General features: G+C 38.7%; 1 protein-coding gene across 1 annotated transcript in view; it reads left to right on the forward strand.

The window, feature by feature from the left end:
* GPC6 (glypican 6) overlaps positions 1 to 24,283 on the forward strand; it is a 1,214,297-nt gene that overhangs the window by 373,490 nt on the left and 816,524 nt on the right. The window contains exon 2 of the mRNA XM_074983075.1: positions 19,371 to 19,529. Within this exon, the coding sequence (XP_074839176.1) occupies positions 19,371 to 19,529 (159 nt within the window). The remainder of the gene's footprint in view (positions 1 to 19,370; positions 19,530 to 24,283) is intronic.

Here is a 24,283-nt window from a genome sequence, read left to right on the forward strand (position 1 = left end):
TATCCTTTACTGGTGTTTCCCTTGGCTTCTTTTTACTTAGCTGGGTTCCCCTTTCTTCTGAGTTTCCCAGAACCATTTTCCTGTTCCTTCAGCAATATGTGACAAATTTGGTAAGGCACTAATATTTATTCTGTGAGCACAAATTCTGAAGGGAATCTACTACTTCAAGTGCTGTATGTCTAGATACTGTGAAAAATATGCCAATGTATGGAGTGACTGTTTAAGATATACCATAGTTAACACGGACTTGACCATAAATGCTCTTGTCTTTATTTTATTTTTAATCAATAAAATATATTAATGGAAAACCATATTTACCCTACCGTTGCTAAAAGTGTATTTTTAAATACTACCTGAAGAACTGCAGTTTTATAATGAACACCATTGAAAAGTTGCTGTTATTTTATTTCTCTAGAAAAAAGCTTCACTTTGCCTAATTTTATAAATTGATAGCTCTTAAATGAGTAGAAGATTACTTTTGAATATGGGATTTTTTTTTTAGTATATCTTAAGGATACTTGAATATAAAGCAAAATCTGTAGGCTAGACTTAGGATAGAAAAAACCCTCTGATTTTTAAATTTAATTTGGTCTGCTAACCACCAAATAGTTTATGAACATAAAACACATTTTATAAAGATATAAAATAGACCACATTTGAAGGCAGAAAAAATACGGACAGAATTAGGTTTGAATAATAAATTAGGTCTGGTGGAAAACTTGTCATGAACTTTTTTTAAAAAATTACACATTTATAAAGAACATCCATTACTTAAAAGAGAATAAGTATCATAAATAATTAGGGGATATGAATCTTCATGCACCAAGGCATAAGAAAACCTCTAGACTGAGAAGATAAGTTGATGACAGAAGCCCAATTTGTATGTATTTAAATTTTCATAGAAAAACCTTGCAAAATGTTTGGTTTTTCTTTTCAGAATGTCAGTGAAGTCAAAATTCTCCATGAGAATGGGGGAGGGAAAGGTATTTCTGACCACATCTTCTTTAAAACTTTTTTTTCTTTTTCTCAGTTTTTATGCCTGATGTTTCACCTTTGGTCCTGCTATGGAAGAAGGTCTTTTCTGATCATTAGGGGGGTTGTATGGTTCTGCGGAAGTGGATTCAATGTCCTGAAAACAGGGACTAGGTCTTGATTTGACCTCATAACCATGAAAAGTTATTGATTACACATAGTTCATTTAGCTCCATTTGAAGCATTCCAAATAGGAGTGGATTAAAGTGTACTATAGAACACTTTATTGCATAGCAATCATGTTCACATGGATGATTACTATGTGGAAGGCTAGGGCAGGGTAGATTTCTTCCTTGACTTGCGCATACACCTAAACCCGAAGATGTGCTTTGAGATTTGAGATTTGGGCAGACAGGAAACAAAGCAAAAAATGAAACTCAGGAGCGAAAACCCATAGGGATCAAAATTGCAGATGTTAATTTCAACCCCTGTGAAGTGATATTTAGTGAATTTTATTCTGCTCTGAGCCACAGACTTACGGATTTGCAGAAATGACAATATAACAATATGTAAACAGATAATAGGGTAAAATGTAATCATTCAAAAACAACTTGATTGCACTATACTTTAGTCTTTGTATGGACTTGGCTCGCCACTTTATCTGCAGATTTCATCTAAAGAAAGCTTTTTTGATGATACAGTCCCTTGTGATGTAAATTCTGTTGCCTTGCCTTTCCAGGAACTCGTCAGTTATTGTATTAGTGAATCAAGGTTTTGGTTTGTTTGATACCTTGAGTGAGCCAAACAAGTCCTAAACACTATCTTAACTCTAAATGATACATCAGATTACGCTGAAATCACTGCTTGCTGATTCTCTTCTCTGAATGGGCATGTCATAAATATGCAGTTTAGTTTATTAATAAAAATAAATTATTTGGGGGGGATTAATTTAAATAGGATTTAAATATTTTTGTTATTAAACTATATAATTCTTTTGTCAATAGCCTATTTAAAATTAAATTTATCATATGGAAAGGACTAAATTAATTATCTCTAACAATATGTAAATAAAAAATAAACAGTCCAAAGGCATTAGCTTATGTAAATAACCTTTGCATTAAAGACTCTTTTTCCATATGTAGAAAGAACCAGGAGGAAAACACTTACTTCTGAAGTCAAGCTTTATAAATATGGCATAATGGATCAGGTACTGTTTTAAGGACTTGTTTTGTTTAGTTAAAAATATGCTTATGTATATATAATTAAATTTGAGTTACTGTTCTACTGGAGTTTGACACAAGTAATCAGCAAAAAGTTAATTATTTAATAAGCACTACATTCTACCATGCTAAAATGTTCAATTAATTAATATCTGAAATATTAAGACATATAATTGCTTAAATAAATGTTTATAGTTATACTATATCCCCTAAGGTAACCAAAAGATGTATCAAATCTTGCATAAAGTCTCCATTTAGTTGTAAATGAATATGTTTTAATGATTATATCAGCTAGTGACAGTGTAGAAAGGTACTGAAGTACAAATGGAATGTTTTGATTAAAGTAGATGAATTAAAATGAGCCTTTCCGCCACTGATTTAATTAGCTTTATTTAAATCAGTCCATCTTGGTTTGACATGAAGTGACTACCTTTTAAAATCCAGAAAATGTGGCTGTGATAGAATATGAAGGTTTTAGATATCCTGCAGAATTCAGTGCTAAAGGGAAAGTGCTCCCAGTGCTCATGAGATAAGAGGGAAGGTCTTTTCATGGACTGAGAACTGGTTAAAAGACAGGAAACAAAGGGTAGGCATAAATGGTATATTTTCTGAATGGAGAGGGGTAACTAGTGGTGTCCCCCAAGGGTCAGTCCTAGGACCAATCCTGTTCAATTTATTCATAAATGATCTGGAGAAGGGGGTGAGCACTGAGGTGGCAAAGTTTGCAGATGACACTAAACTGTTCAAGATAGTCAAGACAAAGGCAGACTGCGAAGAACTTCAAAAAGATCTCAACAAACTGAGTGATTGGGCAACAAAATGGGAAATTAAATTTAATATGGATAAGTGCAAGGTAATGCACATTTGAAAAACTAACCCCAACTATGCTTACAATATGATGGGGGCTAATTTAGCTATAACTACTCAGGAAAGAGATCTTGGAGTTACTGTGGATAGTTCCTTGAAAACATCCACACAGTGTGCAGAGGCAGTCAAAAAGGCAAATAGGATGTTAGGTATTATTAAAAAAGGGATAGAAAATAAGACAAGGAGTATCTTACTGTCCCTATATAAATCTATGGTACACCCACATCTTGAATACTGTGTGCAGCTGTGGTCTCCTCACCTAAAAAAAGATATCCTGGCCCTAGAAAATGTTCAGAAAAGGGCAACTGAAATGATTAGGGGCTTGGAACAGGACCCGTATGAGGAGAGGCTAAAAAGATTGGGACTTTTCAGTTTAGAAAAAAGGAGACTGAGGGGGGACATGATAGAGGTATATAAAATTATGACAGGTGTGGAGAGGGTGAATAAGGAAAAGTTATTTACTTGTGCCCACAATACAAGAATTAGAGGACACCAAATAACATTAATGGGTAGCAGGTTTTAAACTAATAAAAGAAAGTTCTTCGTCACTCAGTGCATAGTTAACCTGTGGAACTCCTTGCCAGAGGAGACTGTGAAGGCTAGGACTGTAACAGAATTTGAGAAAGAGCTAGATAAATTCATGGAGGTTAGGTCCATAAAAGGCTATTAGCCAAGGGTAGGAATGGTGTTCCTGGCCTCTGATTGTCAGAGGCTGGAGATGGATGGCAGGAGACAAATCGCCTGATCATTGTCTTCGGTCCACCCCCTCTGGGGCACCTGGCACTGGCAGGCTACTGGGCTGGATGGACCTTTGGTCTGACCCACTATAGCCGTTCTTATGTTCTTATGAAAACTTTGGCCCAGATCTTGAATCTTATCTCCCAGTGCCCATTTTCTTTCATGTAGGTTGAATAAGTTGCAAACAAATTTGAACTAATAGTACAAATACTCTTTCTTGACAATATTTTTGTCATTACAGCATGTGCCTGACTCCTGTCACACGATTACTGGAGATTTCCTCTTTTTTTATGGCTTAAATATTTTATGCTTATGAAAATGATTTTACTTTCTAGTCCAGATCCTATCACATACTAGACACCATCAATTCCTGTTAATTTCACATGCGCTGGAGGGTGATCAGCACCCTGACCACATTAGAGACAGATAATCATAAATGTAGCCATCATAAATTCAGAATTCATGCACAGGTCTTTGTATTTTTGAGATGTCGCATTAATGGGGAGTGCCCTGGTTACTGGACTATGGGTCAGCTCGCTTTTTTTTTTTTTAACTTTCAGGGTCTTTTTCTATCACTCCCCTTCAAGTTTTCCACTTTTAATTGAATATTAATTCGCCCAGAAAGCGTAAGGATCAGTCTGTGGACCAGTGAGAAGAGGCAGGGCTTTGAACACACCTTTGTCCTCTGCATTTCCCAATAATTAGTATAGTCAGCTGCCTCCATGTTGTGCTGGTTTTCTGTAGACCCCATTCTGTGGACCCCATTCTTAGGCTCCTCTTTCTCACCATTCCTCATATAAGTACCCTAGGTGTGTAATTCAATGTTGTGTAGTCTCAGAGAGGTAGCCATATTAGTCTGTATCTTCACAAAACAAAGCAAACAAACAAACAACAACAAAAAAGGCATTATGTTCAGTGTTGCTACATTGTCTTTTCTAAGCACGTACATGTTGAGGTGTTTTGGTATCTCTTGGAGGAGTTGGGTTATTTTTTCTAGAATCTTAATTCCTAGAAATAGCACCAAACAATACTTTCATGTAAAACCAGCATGTCTCTGATTTTAAACATAATTATCAGGGCAATTAGCAACACCTGTACTTTAATAGTCTTCACTGAAACAAACCTATGCATCTGTCTTTCATAAATTCAGAGCACCTTGAGCAGGTGATAAATGTACTTAGTTAAAACATGAATCCCTAATCTGTAGTTTAGAGAAGTGTTAATCAAGAGATTTACTGGACAGGTGTGTGAATTTCTCTGCTGTTTTTTTTATAAACTGATGTGACCTTGTTTTCTAGTGTACTGAATTCTGATATTTGCTGCTTTAGCTAATAAGTACAACTAGAATGGTCCAGATCCTTCCGACTTTATTTCTGAAAGCAGTTCCAGCCTACATTGGACTTTTTACCAGTTCCAGACACGGAAAACATATTTATCACACTCCCTGTTTGATCAAGTATATAATGGTTCAAATATATATGTTTAAGGCTGGATTGTCATCTTTCTTTTATCCCACTGTAACAGGTAGAGTACATCTGTGCACCACAAGGAAGTCAGTGATTTAAGCTCCTAATTTAGGCTCCTAAATTATTATTAGGACATTGTGAAAACATGACAGAGACTCTTAAGTCATCAATGCATGTGGGGATATTTTAGTGGGGAACTAACATTTTAGTTTAGAAAAAAAATGTTGACATTTATTAGTGAAGGGGGAGATAAGCTGAGAAAATGAGAAGTCTTCTAGCAGTTATTGATTAGCCTTAATTACCTACAATCACCTGAGATATTACAGAAAAATAAAATAAAATAAAATAAAATCAGCCTGGCTTTTGTTTTGTTATTAGCTGATGGGGCTGTCAGTCAGGAAAAGGATGATTTGGGTTCACTGGGGAATTAAAAAAGTGAGATTTGGTAATATGGAACACCAGTGCCATTTACATGAAAACTCAATACAGTAAATAATCAAGACAATGGAATTTTCTTTGCAAGTCACAGTGTTTTTAGTTTTCTTCTTATTTATGAACCCTCTGAAGCTATTGAGGTGCCGCATGGCAAAATAATGCTCCAGATGGGCCAAAAAAGGAACCACTGACACAATCCACCCCAGCAAAAGTTTTGGAATTGAGGTGTGAATCCTGTTGGTTCAAGAATCATATTGAGTTTTAACCATCTGTGCTGCCTAGATTTATCACTCTGTTCACAACTGCCACAGTCTCCTATCCTAAGCTCTTTGCTTCCCTGATCTCATTTGTGCAAATGAGCAAATGTTTACCCACCTCTAAAATTATGAGTAATCATTCCCAGACATCAACAGTGATGCAATTTCCCATGACACATCTCTGAAAAAGATTTGGGGCTTTTGGTGGATTATCAGTTGAATATGAGCTTCCAGTGCGATGCTGTAGTCAAAAGGGCTAATGCAATCCTTGGATGTGTGACCCTCAGGTAGGAATACTTCTGTATTGGTACTAAGCTGACAACTGCTGAATTTCTGTGTCCTCTTCCGGAGTACACAGTTGAAGCAAAATGTTAATAAATTGGAGAATATTGAGAGAAGAGTCACACTCCTTGGGTTATTTTTAGCTTAACAAAGAGTATTTAAGGGTTGACCCGTAAGTACCTACATGGGAAACAAATGTTATTTAATGAGCCCACTCGATCTAGTATGAAAAAGTATAACATGGTCCAATGGCTGGAAGTTGAAACTAGACAAATTCAGACTGGAACTAAGACCTGCATTTTTAACAGTGAGAGAGTTTAATCTTTGGAATAATTTACCAAGTTTTCTGTTGGATTTTTTTATCATTGGTAAATTTAAATCAAGTAGATGATCACAATAGTCCCTTCTGGTATTACAATCTGTAAATCTATGCATCCCTTGGGTTGTGTCTACACTTGTACTCCTCTTTCAAAAGAGGAATGCAAATGAAGGAAATTGAAAATGCAAATGAGACACTGATTTACATATCTCAGGCTTCATTTGCATAATCTCATTTCGGAAGAGCTTCTTTCGAAAGATAAAAAGAAGTGTATTGTCATAGAAGAATCCTAGAATCATAGAAGAGTAGGTCTGGAAGGGACCTCGAGAGGCCCTCAAGTTTAGCCCCCTGCCCTCATGGCAGGACCAAGCACTTTCTAGACCATCCCTGAAAGCCATCTATCTAACCTTCTTAAATATCTCCAGTGATGGAGATTCTACCACCTCCCTTGGCAATTCGTTCCAGTGTTTGATCACCCTGACAGTTAGGAACGTTTTCCTAATGTCCAACCTGAACCTCCCCTGCTGCAATTTAAGTCCATTGCCTCTTGTTCTATCCTCAGAGGCAAGGAAGAACAAGTTCCCTCCCTCTGCTTTATGACACCCTTTTAGATACCTGAAAACTGCTATCACGTCCCCCCTCAATCTTCTCTTTTCCAAACTAAACAAGCTCAATTCTTTCAGCCTTTCTTCATAGGTCATGTTCTCTAGACGTTTGATCATTCTCGTTGCTCTCCTCTGGACCCTCTCCAATTTCTCAACATTCTTCCTGAACTGCAGTGCCCAGAACTGGACACAATACTCCAGCTGAGGCCTAACCAGCGCAGAGTAGAGCGGGAGAATGACTTCTCGTGTCTTGTTCACAACACACCTGTTAATACATCCCAGAATAATGTTTGCTTTTTTTGCAACAGCATCACACTGTTGACTCATATTTAACTTGTGATCTACTAGAACCCCTAGGTCCCTTTCTGCTGTACTCCTTCCTAGACAGTCTTTTCCCATTCTGTATGTGCGACACTGATTGTTCCTTCCTAAGTGGAGCACTTTGCATTTGTCCTTATTAAACTTCATCCTGTTTACCTCAGCCCATTTCTCCAGTTTATCCAGATCCTTTTGAATTATGACCCTATCCTCCAAAGCAGTTGCAACCCCTCCCAGCTTGGTATCATCTGCAAACTTAATAAGTATACTTTCTATGTCAATATCTAAATCGTTAATGAAGATTTTGAACAGAACTGGCCCTAAAACAGACCCCTGCGGAACCCCACTAGTTATTCTTTTCCAGCAGGATTGAAAGCCAGTAATAACTACTCTCTGGGTACGGTTATCCAGCCAGTTGTTCACCCACCTTATAGTAGCCCCATCTAATTTGTATTTGTGTATTTATTGATAAGTATATTATGTGAGACCGTGTCAAATGCTTTACTGAAGTCTAGGTATACCACATCCACCACTTCTCCCTTATCCACGAGGCTCATTATTCTATCAAAGAAAGCTATTAGATTGGTTTGACATGATCTGTTTTTAAGAAAACCATGCTGGCTGTTCCCTATCACCTTACCACCTTCCAAATGCTTGCAGATGATTTCTTTAATGACCTGCTCCATTATCTTTCCTGGCACAGAAGTTAAGCTGACTGGCCTGTAGTTTCCCGGGTTATTCTTGTTCCCCTTTTTATAAATGGATACTATATTTGCCCTTTTCCAGTCTTCTGGAATCTCTCCCGTCTCCCACGATTTTGCAAAAATGATTGCTAAAGGCTCAGAAACCTCTTCTATCAGCTCCTTGAGGATTCTAGGATGCATTTCATCAGGCCCTGGTGATTTGCAGACATCTAATTTTTCTAAGTAAATTTTAATTTGTTCTTTTCTTATTTCAACTTCTAAACCTACCCCTTTTTCACTAGCATTCTCTATGTCAAGCATTCCTTCAGATTTCTCAGTGAAGACCGAAACAAAGAAATCATTAAACATCTCTGCCATTTCCAAATTCCCTGTTACTGTTTCTCCCTCCTGACTGACCAACGGCCTTACCCTCTCCTTGGTCTTCCTCTTGTTACCAATGTATTTGTAAAAAGCCTTCTTGTTTCCCTTTATGCTTGTAGCTAGTTTGAGCTCATTTTGTGCCTTAGCCTTTCTAATCTTGCTCATGCATGCTCATGTTGTTTGCCTATATTCGTCCTTTGTAATTTGTCCTAGTTTCCGTTTCTTATACGATTCCTTTTTTAGTTTGAGATCATGCAAGATCTCCTGGTTAAGCCAAGGCAGTCTTTTGCTATGTTTTCTATCTTTCCTACGCAGCGTGATAGCTTGCTTTTGGGCCCTTAATAATTAAGCCCCAAAAGTGAATCAGTGTAGAGGAGTGTTGCTGTGACAAATTCTCTCACCGGTTTCAAATGCCAAAGCATCCCCTGAGCAAGGAGAACACGCCACTGTACAATAATGATGGGCATTTGTCTAGACTGTGCAGCTTAGACAACACAAAATGAATGGAGCAACCTGAAAAATTGAGCTCCAAATTTTTTTTTTGGTAGTGCAATTCCAGAAGCACTTGTTGCAAATGCAGTACTTAAAAAATCCAGTAAAGTGCTTAAGCACATGAGCCATCTGACTTAAATGAGACTACTTGCTTGCTTAACCTTAAGCACACCTTTTAGCTGGATAGAGACCTTAAAGGGTGATTGCCCGATATGATTAATAGAACATCTCATATTACCTTGGAAACTATAGAGAGGTATCTATGTCAGTTGCTGCACTCCACATTTATCTACTATACTATTACAGTTGACTTTTTGCCTGTTTAGTCCAAAAAATCATGGTATGTTCATAATCACTTCACCTCCGTTTTCTCACTTGAAATTGTCTGTGTGCACTTTACACTTGACAGGCAATCTCATGCAATTTCTTCATGGAATAGTGTGGCAGTATGAACTTCTGCATGTTGCTGCAGTGTGGATTTTAGGGAAGATCTTGAAGCATTTTGGAGGCAACAAATTGTTGCTATAGAAGCTCTTATAATTGTTTTTTTTTTCTCTCCAACATCCTTGCTCGTGTACCTTTGGCTGAATGTTATGGTGCCATTTTATTTCCCATGATTATTAACATAGGGCTGTTTTACATACATAATGTTTATAGGTTGAACCTCTCTAGTCCGGCACCCTCAGGACCTGATGAGTGCTGAATGAGAGAATTTGCTGGACCACAAGAATTGTCTAGTAGCATTACCAACACTTCCACTGCTTACTGGGCCCTTAGCAGACATTTAGGGGTAAATTTTGACTAAATAACAGCACAGAACACTGAGAGCCAAGACTGGTGGCTGTAAATAAACTTCATGGGCCCACAGGAAACTTGGTCGCACCCATGATGATTGGTCATCTGGCTAATTCAAATCATACCAGATTATGGATGTTAATGTACAAGGGAGTGCCAGGTTAAGGAGGTTCAACCTGTATTGCATTTCACAGAAAGGTGAACTGGGAAGGCAGGAAAAGAAAATGTCCCTTACAACTTCTCAACCTGTTCAGTAAACATTCTATTCTGGAAGCACCCAAGAATCCCAAGCAGAATATGTTCCCTATCATGCCCACACAAAAGGCCATGTTTCCGTCTTTGAAGAAATTGACTAAACCTGGCGTGTTGAAATAATCCTGAAACCAATTTGTTTCATACTGGATTTTCTTTTGCAAAATGTCTGCAACTGTTGTCAGAAAGAAGCATTATGAGGTGGGAATTATAAAACTTAAATCGGAATAAATGTCAATGAGAATAGAGGCAACCAGTCATGGTGGCAGCTGTGATGCATCACTTGTTTGAACTTCAGATTTCTTCCCTTCCTGCTTGATGACTCTGTTCACTACTGAAATGCAAACTAAGGGCTTAGGACAGACCTGTTTGCCATCTTTCATGTGGGCAGGCACAGTGCTGTGGCTATTAGAACATGTATTAATAACAGCATACAGGAGAACCTTATAGTTTCTTATACAATATTGCCATGTAGGTTTTACCAGGACAATACTGACCAACAAATTGAGTTCTCAAATGATACCTGTCAAAACATACTATCTACCATGATTGGTATATTAGTACCTAGGGTCTGATTACAGGGGTGTATTCCATCCCAGCAGCACAGAACATTATTTCCTCACACAATGCCCTTTTAAATACTACATTTTGGCAACCTCAAACATTTCTTTTTCTGGTACATAAGAACAATTGTGCTGGATCAGACCAGTGGGCCATCTAATGCAGAATCCTGTCAAATGCTTTTTTTTTGCCCCCTCTGTACATTTTCTAATTCTAATATATTATTTGTGAGAGAGGCTGACCAGAACTGTGTGCAGTATTCAAGGTGTGGGTTTAGAGGATGGATTTATAGGACCAAACTATACGTTAGCAACACTGTAGATAAAACTCTGGGGCTATGTCTACACTAGAAGTGTCTGTCTACATAAGTTATTGTCAGAAGATAGGTCCCTGCAAAACTTCTGTCAACAGATTACATCTACACATGAAGCAGATTGAACTTTTGATGCGCTCTGTCAACAAAAGGGCCCCCACAAAAGGGCTACACAGCTTTTTCATTGGCAGTTTCTATTGACAAAACACATTTTATGTGTAGACACTCCGTGAGTTATGTCTACAAACCTTCTAGTGTACATGTAGAAGGTCCTCTTTCAGCAGGAGGATGCCTCAATATCTTTAAGTGAATTAAGCACCTTATCAAAACTGATTTCAAAAAGACTTTGGAGTATAAGCTACAGGATTTGGGAGACAGATTCTTCTGTGCAAGTGCAGTCAAACAGCTGATCCAAAGCTCTGGTGAAAGCATGCAACTGACTCACCATTAAAGAATTAAAGAAATTGAAGAATAAATGAGACTAGACAGAAGGGGATATTCAGGGAGTGAGGGAGCACAGAAGCAAGAGACAGCATGCTCACAATTCATAGCTTTAAACACTGCTCTTGCACATCCAGAAATTTCCACTAACATTGTTAAAATACCTGGAGCCCCTTTGTTTTACCACTGGAAAATGTCCACTGCACCATTGCACTTACATTAGACTGCACAGCTATAGTATGCTGCTGAAGGAAAGTTTAAGAAGGAAGCAGGAAATATTCTCCATTTTTTCCCAGAAAGTTATCTTACACTGAAAGAAAAGAGAAAAATTTAAGCAGATAACTAGAGAAGTTTTGACATACACATGGGGTTTTCCTTTCATGTTGATCTTTGATCATAAAGGTCAAGCTTTTACCATTAGAAAACTTGAAGGGCAAGGAACTCTGTTACATTTGGATATTGATTTTTTTTTGTTGGTGTTGAAGGCTCTGAATCTTGCCAAGTATCACAGGCTAAAGAGGTCATCCACACAAGGCCGATAATAAGTAAAGCTATCCGCTTGTTCAGCCCCGTTGATGCAGAGCCAGATACGAAAGACAGTACAAACTACCAATGGAACAAGATGCTCAGAAATTGGAGGAAACAGTGGAAACCTGAAATGAGCTGGGCTAAGATAAACTATCATCTGTCTTTTTAGGATAAGCCTTTCATTTTTATTCTTTGATGCTCTTGTTTCAATGTAGTAATACCTGGCAGATGTTAAGAAGGTACTGTTCATGATATAGACCGTACATTCATGCAGTATGGTAAACACTATGTAAAGAGAAGTTTGACATTTTAATTAACTCTTTCATACTTCATTATTTTCACCATGATGATGCAACCCTCGTGATTACTCCATTAAAGCTACATAGTACAATGTAGTTGGTAGAAAGTTGGTGAGGATAGCTAATGAAGAATGTATCTTGGATATGCTGTCTCCTGTGTTAGATCCCCTCCTCATTACTGGAAAGAGAGAGAGTGATTCCCCCTGCCCCACGGGCAAGGTAGAGGTATGATATGGTATAAGCAGCTCGGGGCATTCAGGAGCAGAACTCCACTTCTTTTAAACCTTAAGTGGCACAAGGCCCATTACGTGGAACAGATGCAGTGTTTCTCATGCTACTCTCCAGTGGATCAGAGTTGCATTACTTTAGGAAAAGAGTAAATAATTGTTTCTCTAGCTAGGACAATTGATATTGCACAAGGATTTGTGCCATTAGGGTCTGGGTTAGTGGGAAGGTCACATAAAAGTTTTTTATCAGCATGAGTATCAGATAGCTGTATTACACCACATGTGGTGAAACCATATAAAAAATTGAAGAGCCAGGTGATTAAAACTCTTTTGCATCATTTGGTAATGTATGTGGTATATCTATATACAGAATACATGACGATGGACTGGAAAGGTTCTTTCAGTTTGAGTTTGTGACGATCTTCCTAACTCACATCTATGTAATGTAATTCACATAAACTCAAGCTGATCAAACCTTTACAGATAATCCACCCTCATTTGCTATCTATGATCTAATGATCACAATAATAAAAACTGTTTTGAGAGCAACTAAATGTAAAAATCTTGTAAATGTAAAAAAAAAGCAACTAAAAAAATCTTGTTACATTATAGTTTATGGGCATAGAAAAGCTGCATGATTCATTTATTCTGCTCCCACTTATGCTGACATTGGAGTGAGCAAGGTTGTCTTTACATTGTGCATAAGACATTCTTGGTATTATAGCAGGGAATATAATAAACAGTAAAATCAATTTGGGGCAGTGGGGAAGTTAGCTGTCATCCCCTGGACGAAACATGCTTCCAAACCAGAAAATTACAGTGAGGTAGCCAGCAAGATGATGAAACTGCACAATGCAGAATCACCATTTGCCTTTCACAGCGCACTGTGCAAAATGTCAGTAATACACACCCCAAGAAATAGCTAAAGCTTCTTCTCACAAACTGTGCTATCAAAAACCAATTGTCTAACTGTATACGCCTGGAAAATAAAATGAACCTGAGTGTAGGAGAACTGGAACAGCTTTCAGTAGTTTAGCTAGGAAGACTTGAGAGACTATATTTCTTTCTTTAGCAGCTGTGTAGTCATAGTGTGAGAGCAGGTTTGCCTTGGCCTCAGCTTCTGTGTCTTATTATTGAGGGCTTCCCAAGGACAACATGATCAGGATTTCTTGTAACTGAATGTTCCCTGTGGGACACATAATGAAGCGACAATTAGCTAATTATTGGTGTATTTGAAAGTCATTCATTTTTAATTGACTTTAAGGAACACATAATTTAAGGAAAAAGTATTTGTATTGAAGGCACATAGATATGACACTTTGTTTCATCGGAGAGAAGGGATTGATTTAACAGGATCAGGTGGACATGCAAAGCTTCTTGTTTAGCTGCTAAGCATCAAGGATGGCATGCAGGAACTGTATATATCACACTGATTTTTTTCATGTGGAAGTATGTTGTATGAAAATATTGTTTCAAGCCCTTTTGTTTCAGGAAACATTGCAATAGAATTAATTTAAATCCTAATATGTTTAAGTAGGAAAGTTCAACTCCACAATTTGAATCTCAGGTGTTATTTCACTGAGGCTGCTTGAGTGGCTGTTTTATCCCCACAGAGAAAATAACTGCTTCAGAAGGAGATATAATTTATGCTACAAAAATGATATTTTAATTTTTGCTGCTTGAATATTGTCTGAAATAATAGAATTCAACACTTTTTGTTATAGACTAACATTTTTAATTATTCAATAATTGTAAATTCCCCGCCATTTGGCTTGTGTCATGAGAATTTGTGGTTTCTAGCATTTCAAAGAGCGACTGTTCTTTGAGCAGACATATTTTCAGACAATAGAAAATGAACAATGTAACAAAGCGCTTCATCATAACAACCCATGCACTTGATTTCACAATTAATATTTTAACTTACACCTTAGAATACAAATTGCAAGGAATAGAGATGGCTTATTAAATTTCAGTTTTCAAAACTGATTTTTTTATATATTTTTTCTAGTAGGACTCGAATATGAGTTCTTGCCATGTCTTAAAGAGAAATCATTCTTTCTGCAACTAAGTAGTTGAAAAAAAAACATGGAAGAGTAATTCCAAAGAAACTTTATCTTTCTGTATTTTCCCCAATTTGGTTTCTTGTTTTTTTCTTATATTTGAAGGACTGGTATCTTTTTGATGGCCTTTGCTCTACTCTTGGAGTTGGACTCTTGTGGGCAGCCCTTTGCTTGTATACAGCCCCAATGACCAGCATCCATCCACATTGATTTCAGGATGAAGGACCCTGTTTCAGCTCTTTTTGTCTTGTGTAGACCTTGCCATTTCCAAGGCAGCAGTTGAATTTGAATAGCCATGGAGCACAAACATTGTGTATCTTAATCCTCATTTATTGCTCAATTTACAAAGCAAGGCACATATATTGATGGTACAACTCTGTTAACAGCAGTCATACTGTTGAATGCCTGCAGGCACAGTGGTATAAATAGTGGAGTTTATTGTTGGCTTATATTTAGGGCAAGGGCAGAAACTATCAAAATTAACTACCTCATAAGGAATTATTATCTCTGCAATTTAAAATGAACAGCATAACCCATAAAAATGTGATTTAAAATGATTTACCTGAGCATGCTTCCACTTCTAGTATTATATTCTGAGTTCTACTGACGGCTGTGAACAGGGCTTTAGAAGAACCATAAACTGTCAGGGGTTGGGGAGGAGAGAAAATGTAAAGGTTAATTTTGTTTTCCGTAATGGTTTACAATACATTCAGATTGTACTCTTCCTAAAGAGTTGTCACACTTGGTAACTTATGCCACTTTGCTAGAGGGGTAGAAGCCATTTATTCAATTTATCCATTTTTTTAAAGTTATGGTGAGCTTTTATAATTTTATGGCCTATTGTGAGGACACCAATCTACTGTATATTTGAATATAAAGCAAGTACCTTGTAAATTGCTTTATTACAGTCAAAGGGCCATACCAGCAGGATTACCAAATTCAACTGTTAAATTTGCCAGTTTGGAGGAAATGAAGACAGGTGTGAGATTATAGCTGTAATAAAACTGAAACTGAATACTAGTAGCTGAATTTGTAGCAGGCAATTGATTTGATTTATATAACATAAGCCACAAAAGGAGAGAGGTAAGTCAGCAACTTTGGTTGGAAACACCGTGGTTAGATGAGCTGTACTAGGTCACTAGGAACTGCTGAATTAATAACCGAGTCCAGCATAGTGCTGGTACAGCATAATTACATGCAGTCGAGCTTATCTATTGAGACACCGTTTTCGACAAGGAAAAACTAGTCAGTCATGCCCTGTGCCACTTAACGCTGTATAATCTTTGAGAGTGTAAATCATATAGCATTTCCCATGGCAAGAGGTAGTACATTGGTTGTGAGCACAGAAGTAGCCTGTGGAATACTTAGATGTGTAACAACTCAGATCAGTAATTTAAACCCCTTTTGTTAGAGTCCCTGGACAGTCCGTAACAAAACTAAAATAGAAAAGGAACCCACATCAGGAAGCAAAGGAACCATAATAAAAATAGTGTCCAGACTTCCAATCTGAAAAGGTGCGATCTTACTGCTGGGGAAACCTTGCATAGAATCAGCAAAATCAGAACCAGCTCTTAAAGAATAATTAAAGTTTTACAAGAGAATGCAAAAAGCGGAGTTGTGACTCCTTCTGTTTTCCTTAGTGTGAGTGAACTGGATGTTCTGCCAAAGCTTCGTACTATTTACTGTGGCAAACAGGAAAAAGTTAAAGAAGGAAAATAAAGATAAACGATTAAATAATTATAGACAGGACTGGGAACTCCATCTGTTACTTAAGCTGGCTGCAATATCCATTGTAAGACCCTGTTTTCAATTGTTTATAATTTCACCAGACTTGTACCATTTGGGCTGAAATTGTTCATGCTGGCTCTGTGTGTGTGTGTGTGTGAGAGAGAGAGAGAGAGAGAGAGGCTTTGTGTTTCTTTTATTGCAAGCAAAATGGGCCAGCCATTTCTGAAAATAAGATAAGAGGGAAAGGGGCACAGCTGGACTAAGGAAGAGAGAAGGGATCTAGCAAGATTTGCACTAGAGAGAAGTTGACATTGTGCATTTGAGAATGGAGAACCTTGAGAATGGGAGGCCTGGCCTGGTTGGGCAGGGAGGCTGGGACAAAAGGGTTGGGAGCTGGGCTTGTCGTAACTGAGTACTGTCCATCCTATGCACTGAAAGAGGCAGCGGTCCTATGGAAAAATAGGACATAACCATACAATTAGGCTGCATCAAAATGGATATATACAAAGGGGCCAAATTAGATTTGTACTGGCAACCTTATATTCTGACATATCGTGGTAAGTCACTTAAGGGACACCAGTTATGCTTAAAATGTTAATGTATATTCTTACATTGTTACTAACTGTGCTGAGATAGAGACACTGTCAGAACTCCTGGTTCTAGCTCAGCTCTGGGAGTAAAGTGGGGTCTAATGGGTTATCTCAGGGGGCAAATACATGTGGGTTCTACAGAAGAATATCAGAATGCCCATTCTGGGACAGACCAATGGTCCATCCAGCTCAGTATTCTGTCTTCCAACAGTGGAAAATGCCAGCAGCTTCAGAATGAATGAACAAAACAGGAAAGAACAAAAACAAAACAAAAAGTTTTCTATCTCTCTGTTATGTAACGGTCCTGCCAGTTCACTTTCAGCACTGTTTCCAGATCTGAAGAAGTGGATTTGCCCCGGGAAAGCTCATCTCCTAATAAATTCTTTAAGTGCTACATGACTGCTGTTTTGTTTTGTATGATCCTTCAGTTACTTGAATGACATGCCCTTTGTTATCTTAATCATCCTGCCTCCTTCTGTTTATAAACAAACTTCCTGCCCCAAAGGCAAAGCTGAGAGCAGCACAAATTCTGCTGCAGATAAAGCACATGCCCAAGCCCCAAATACACCGCTCTTGAGCAGACTTCAGATATGAAATTCAGATGTTCAAATTTCAGAAGGAGGCTCCAGCACCCCTTAACCCCATTAAATGTTGCCCCGCCCCTTCACTCACCTACTGCCTGCTGCTTAGTGTGGCGGCCTGTAGCGAAGGCCTGGGAACCCGGCCGAGAGCACATGCCACCTCTCCCTACAGCCCAACACCCCAGCCCTGTGTCTACAGTGCCCCTTCCTTTCGAAAGGGGCATGTTAATGAGCGGGTTTGAAATATGCTAATGAGGCACTGCAATGAATATGCAGCACCTCATTAGCATAATGGCGGCCACGGCAATTCAAAAGTGCGACTTTTCGTATCGCATGCCGCCCGTGGAGACAGCACCTTCCGAAAGGACCCCCCCCAGTTTTCAAAGGCCCTTTTTCCAATCACCAGATAGTGTAGACCCACCCAGCTGGACAGCTCCTTTTTACAGTGTACACTAGCTTACTTTCACCTCTGTTGAATAGTGCCTTTTATAATGGACCCCAGGGCCATGACGATGGCTCCTGGGTATGACTGCAGTACAAATAGGTAGTGAGAATGATGGTGAAATTTTCAGATTTCTAAAGAAACATATGATGTGACAACTCACAGAGGAGCAATATCTGAGGGTTTTGTTAAAAAAAGAAAAAATGGAATAAAGTAAGTGCAGAGTCACGTGGAACACAAGGTGTGTTGTAAGCATGTCTACTTATATTAAATATCTTAATTGTTTTGATGGTAAAACAACTAAATTATCTCTCTTATGAGAGCCACCCAGGGCCTGATTCTCAATCACGCTCACTTTGTCTCTTTAGACTCCCAAGTGGTGCAAAGTGACCTTGATGTAAATGAGAATCAAGCCTCAAATATACATTTAATCCTTGAACGTCGTCCATCATTATTTGCATCATACCAGGATTTGGAGAGGAATTTAATCAGCATATAATGTTTGGAAACCTAAATGTTTTCATTGCTTTATAAGAAGCAACCCATCATTTTTCTTATTTTTCAAGAGGGAGGTTAAATTACCTCCCATCACACAGCCCAGGCTAAACATTTCTGACACCCGCAGTACAACTTCAAATGGAAATTCACACTTCCGGTAATAACAGACCATTTTAATTTCATGAACTACGGAATTGGTTTCTGCTTGGAAATTGCCTTGAAGAAGGCAATATTGTCAGTGCATAAAGAAAGAAATCTTGAATTAAATAAGAGGCTTTCATTACCTTTAAAATTGCATTTCAATGTAACATAAGCATTAATTAAACCCTTCATTGCGTTCTTGCTTTAAGTGGAGCGTTTGGTACGTCTGACAAGAAAAGTCATCCAAAAAAACATGTGGAACCCAAACATTGCCAGTAAAATACACTCTCTCAAGCTGAAGGGAAAAACTGGAAGGTGTTGCTGCACTAAAGAGGGCAAATGGATAGAAAGACATCAAGGAAACAACCTGCTTTCTTACCTTTTTTCGCAGCGCCAGCCCTTTGTGTCTAAGAGAGTGTGTGTGGCAAGGCTGCCAAAATATGTAATCCTGATATCTGAGGACTGGCAGAGAGAAAACTTGATTACTGGCCCTGTCACCAGGTATTTCTCAGGACATTTCAAATGCAAGCAGGGAAAAAGCAACTGTCCATAAGATTTATATGTAGGGATTCCGCAATTAAGAATCAATTTAACCTTGAGAGAGTCTGATTCAAACTGCAAAGAATTGTTATCTTAATCATCTTTGCAAAGATTACCAAAATGGCATTGCAAAGACAAAAGGAATCCAAGATTGAAGCCACACTGTAGATCAGATACAAAGTATTCCCACATTAGGACTGGAAGATTGGGGAAATGGTCTTTTAGAAAAGGTTTCTATATTAAATAAAAATGTGTGCATTTCAGGAACCCTGTGCACATTAAGGCAATGAGAACCTGTTCCTTATTTTGTGTAAGTCCACAATATCCTTTCTATTGCAGGAGAACATTTGCGAATCTGTCCTCAGGAGTATACATGCTGCACCACAGAAATGGAGGACAAGTTGAGCCAGCAGAGCAAACTGGAGTTTGAAAACTTGGTGGAGGAAACAAGTCACTTTGTGCGTACCACCTTTGTGTCCAGGCACAAGAAGTTTGATGGTAGGTGGCACATAATTTCCTTACTCTTTGGAAGTTGAGAAAATGAGCCAATGTGATCTTTTAAGTTGACATCCTGATTTGGACACAAGTCCATTATCCAGAATCTCTTCTGATTTGGTTTCCTTTACAATTGGCTGCCACTGTTGCAGTTATCACCTTGGCCAAAATAATAGTGAACTTTACAGCTGGTATTCCTTATTTGACTTGTGATTATTGCCTTTATTTACCACAACATAAAGAATCAGGCAGTTGAATGCCTGCCAATTTGACTACATTTTTAAGAGGAAAAGAAATTAGATTGCCATAAGATACATAAATTTTCCTCTCCTTATTTCAAATGCATTTTTTAGGCTTGCATTTACATTCATTGTTGTAAGATGAACTGTAGACCTCCCATGAAATTTATTACAGTAAAGCTTATTTTGATAATCCATAGCCTGGCTTACTCTTCCTTCAGTGTGCCAGTGCTTTTCCTGTGAAATACAGTGTTGCTCTGAGAGTTTCCTACTTTTCGCCACTTAGGCTTGCCCACGCATGGGAGGGCTTTGATTACAAGCCATTCATGAGGTACTGAAATCTTCTGCTTCTACTATAATCTTTTCATGTTGTAGTCACTTGCATGTGGTTTGGACATGGATTTGAAGAGTGCACATTTGGGATTCTGTTTGGCTTTGTGAGCATTTAAAGCTTTATTTTATTTAAAAAATACTCTTGGAGCATGTGCAGTATTCAAAGATGAGTCTGTAAACAGAAGTGAACATTTACAGTCCCTCCAGGGCAATTGCAGGAGTGTCTTCCATTTGTGTATGTAAACTAATACAGTCAGTTGAATTTGTTGAGTTATGTAGGTTATTGGAAATATCAAGTATTATCAATGGTTTCTCACAGTGTTCAGATGATTCCTTTTCATGCTCTTGACATTTTGATGCCTTTTTATATTGCTGCAATGAACAATGAAGGCTACTGTGGATTTTTTGTCACATGAAGTTTTTAAATCATGACTGGATATCTTTCTAAAAGATGCTGTAGCTCAAACAGAAATTATAGCCTTGATGCAGGTATTACTGCATGAGACCTTTTGGCCTATGTTATACAGGATGTCAGACTAGATGATTGTTATCTTCCCTTCTGGCCTTGAAATCTGCGAATTTATGAAAGTTCCCTGTTTTTAAGAGTGCCTGTCATGTCATGTTCAAGCGTTGTCATTGAACAGCTGAGCCTCATTTCATAGTCCTTTAATCAGATTCTGGAACTGTTCTGTTGTTTGGAGCTGTTTTTTTCATATGCAAGAAACATTGAGTCCTCAGACACTGCAGGTATTTCCATGGAATAACATGCCCGTTCAGTAGCTTTCATCTTTGGTGTATGGCCATTGTACCCTATTTGAGCTTTAAAGCAATTGAAAATAGTAGGGCGGTACTATGTGGTAACAATAATCAGATTTTTAGATTGGTTAGCCTGTACACTCTTTGAGGTTTGGACTGTCTCATTTATTCTGTGTTTCTACAGTGCCTAGTACAATGGGGTGCTAATCCGTGAGTAAAGCTTAGAGGTACCACCACAATACAAATAATGACATGAGTAAAACAAATTGTAGGGGTTGAACTGAAGTGGATGCATTCAGCAAGAGAAGTATGTATCAGCAACCAAAATATGTGTTTGGTTTTGCATATGCTGGTAATTTTGGCACCACTGAAACAGAACACAAAATATCATACATATAATGGAGGAGGCTTCTTCAAAAACAACCACAACAGCAACAACAGCTCATAAATAACTTAAGCCATGTAGTCTAGACTGATCTTAGCCTTGTGTTTGGAAAAGGAGTGGGAGGTTACATATTAAGTAAGTGCAAAATGGAAGGTCTGCATATTACTCTATATTCCAGCTCATTTTGTCAATCTCAAAAATACCACTTCAAACCCATTATCTGGATACTAATTTTCAGTTTGGAGTGCACACACCAGTCCCATCTATTCTTAACATTGCCTGACACTTCCCATTATAAGACATTGATTTCAGTTTCTTATAAATTTCACAAACATTAGCCATTTTGCAGGCTAGGTATCTGCTTCCGGATTAATTATTTTTGGAAAAAATTCCAGCCAAAATGGTTCAGCTCTTCCCAAGAACAAGGCTAGGGACAAATATGGTATTTTGTCCATTTAAAATATTCTGGTGCCCTTTATTTTGGTTAGGTCTAATGCCCCCATTCTTTGGAGCAGAGATTTGAAATTTACCAGGGAAACCTCCTTTGTGTCCCTGTGAAAATCTGCCCTAAATCGGCTAAGCTTGGACTCTTGGAAAAATCATTGTGTGTGCGTGGTACTGGGTAGGTGAACAGACTCGCTAAGAAGCTCAAGGGAAGACCTCAAGATTGGGTGAAGAGACCAGGGAGGGAAGATTAAGACTGCAAGACTTAGGTTACTGCTTTTTGTTTTGATAGTGTATAGACTAGCATAGCTTACTCTCTGTTACTATTAAGGTTACAAAGTAACCTACTCAAAAGTTAATAAACCCCAAAATTAAGGCTGCCTGTGCAAAGTAAACTCAGGACACTTGTGCATATGCATTATTTTACAGTCTGTAATCCCATGATCATATCTTATTTTTTCTTGAGTACCCTGGAGTGAGTTAATGCACTGAAGGGATGAGCCTCACTTCATTAGTAACCTTAATAATGTCATGTATGAACTTTTACGTGGACGTTGGAAACTTAATATTCGTGTACTGTAGGATTGTGTGTGTGTAATATAGAAATACCACATGACATGCACAAATGGGCGCTAATCCTGAAATGGGTTCTGTGTGTTCAGATATCTGAATTTATGTAGAGTCCATTATAATCATGTCCCAATGCTTTGTCTCCAATTAGGTGGGAAGGATGAAAGCCTGTCAATTGTAGTTCCAGTTCCCCTGATCCACCATAAAGACTATTAATATTTTGCCATGTGTACCAAGTGTACCAAGTCCCATGGGTACCAAGAGACCTCATGATAGCTAAAGGTAGAAATCTACTGCCCAAGTCAGCACACCAAAGGCTTTGCTGTCATAGGCTGCGTCTACACGTGCACGCTACTTCGAAGTAGCGGCAGTAACTTCGAAATAGCGCCCGTCACGTCTACACGTGTTGGGCGCTATTTCGAAGTTGAAATTGACGTTAGGCGGCGAGACGTCGAAGTCGCTAACCCCATGAGCGGATGGGAATAGCGCCCTACTTCGACGTTCAACATCGAAGTAGGGACGTGTAGACGATCCGCGTCCCGCAACATCGAAATAGCGGGGTCCTCCATGGCGGCCATCAGCTGGGGGGTTGAGAGATACTCTCTCTCCAGCCCTTGCGGGGCTCTGTGGTCACCGTGGGCAGCAGCCCTTAGCCCAGGGCTTCTGGCTGCTGCTGCTGCAGCTGGGGGTCCGTGCTGCATATACAGGGTCTGCAACTAGTTGTTGGCTCTGTGTATCTTGCACTGTTTAATGAAAGTGTGTCTGGGAGGGGCCCTTTAAGGGAGCGACTTGCTGTTGAGTCCGCCCCGTGACCCTGTCTGCAGCTGTGCCTGGCTCCCTTATTTCGATGTGTGCTACTTTGGCGTGTAGACGTTCCCTCGCTGTGTCTATTTCGATGTTGGGCTGAGCAACGTCGAAGTTGAACATCGACGTTGCCAGCCCTGGAGGACGTGTAGACGTTATTCATCGAAATAGCCTATTTCGATGTCGCAACATCGAAATAAACTATTTCGAAGTTGGGTGCACGTGTAGACGTAGCCATACTGTCCTATCTCATATTGTCCTTACATATTTGCAAGTTTTGCCTTTGTACAGACAAATGATTCAGTGCTTCCTGGCCCCCAAAATTTTGTTCAAGAAAGAACAACGGTAGTGGCCATTCTGGGCGAACTGCACTGCAAACACATAGCAAAATACATCTGTTAGACTTTTTAAACATTTTGTAGATAGGAAGCCAGGAAATTCACAGGAGACTGAGAATATTTGGAGTCTCAGTAGACATGATATCTCTGTTTTAATTCAAGGGTTTGGACAAAACTAGTCCAAATAAGCAAGCGTGCAACGATCAGGTGCTTCGCATCATTAGTAACAGACAAGCAGACAAGTTCAGATTCTCAGAGCCCCACTGCATATGAAAGCAGCTTAAAATATATCATGTTCTCAGTGTAGTTGTAATATTACCATCTTATTATCACCCTTTCCCTTGCATGGTGGCTTTTCTGAGCAGCTGTTTCACAGAGAAGTCAATTCCTTTTTAAGTATTGCTTTATCAGCAGCTGAAATTAACCCTACCACAGGTTTTCTTTTCCCCTCATTTTTAATGACCAGGTGAGTATCTGTTCGCTGACATTGTCTTGCTAATCCTTTGAGTAACTACAGGAGAGTTACATAAATTGTTATTTCTACTAAATTGATCTGATACTGATCAAAGAAATGCTGTCTCCTGATTCTGATTAAATTATGGAAAATTAATTGTTTTGATGGATAGTGTTACAAATGAAAGGGTGTTGGAGAATAGTTATCAACAAATTTAGTGGACATGGATAGCGTTGAGCAGCATGTGTGAAACATTTAAGAAAAATATCCTGAAGAGAATAAAGAAAATCTGCAAATGTATTGATCCATCCCAAAGAGGTATCAAGGTATCCCCAGCTCCCAACTCTTCTAACCGTCATGGAGACCCAGGGACCATGCACTTGATATCATTTACGTTTTTTCAAGATCCTTCAGGTGGTGACTTTGTTTATGCA

Source organism: Carettochelys insculpta, chromosome 1 (genome assembly GCF_033958435.1).
Source record: "Carettochelys insculpta isolate YL-2023 chromosome 1, ASM3395843v1, whole genome shotgun sequence".
Taxonomy (NCBI): Eukaryota; Metazoa; Chordata; order Testudines; family Carettochelyidae; genus Carettochelys; species Carettochelys insculpta.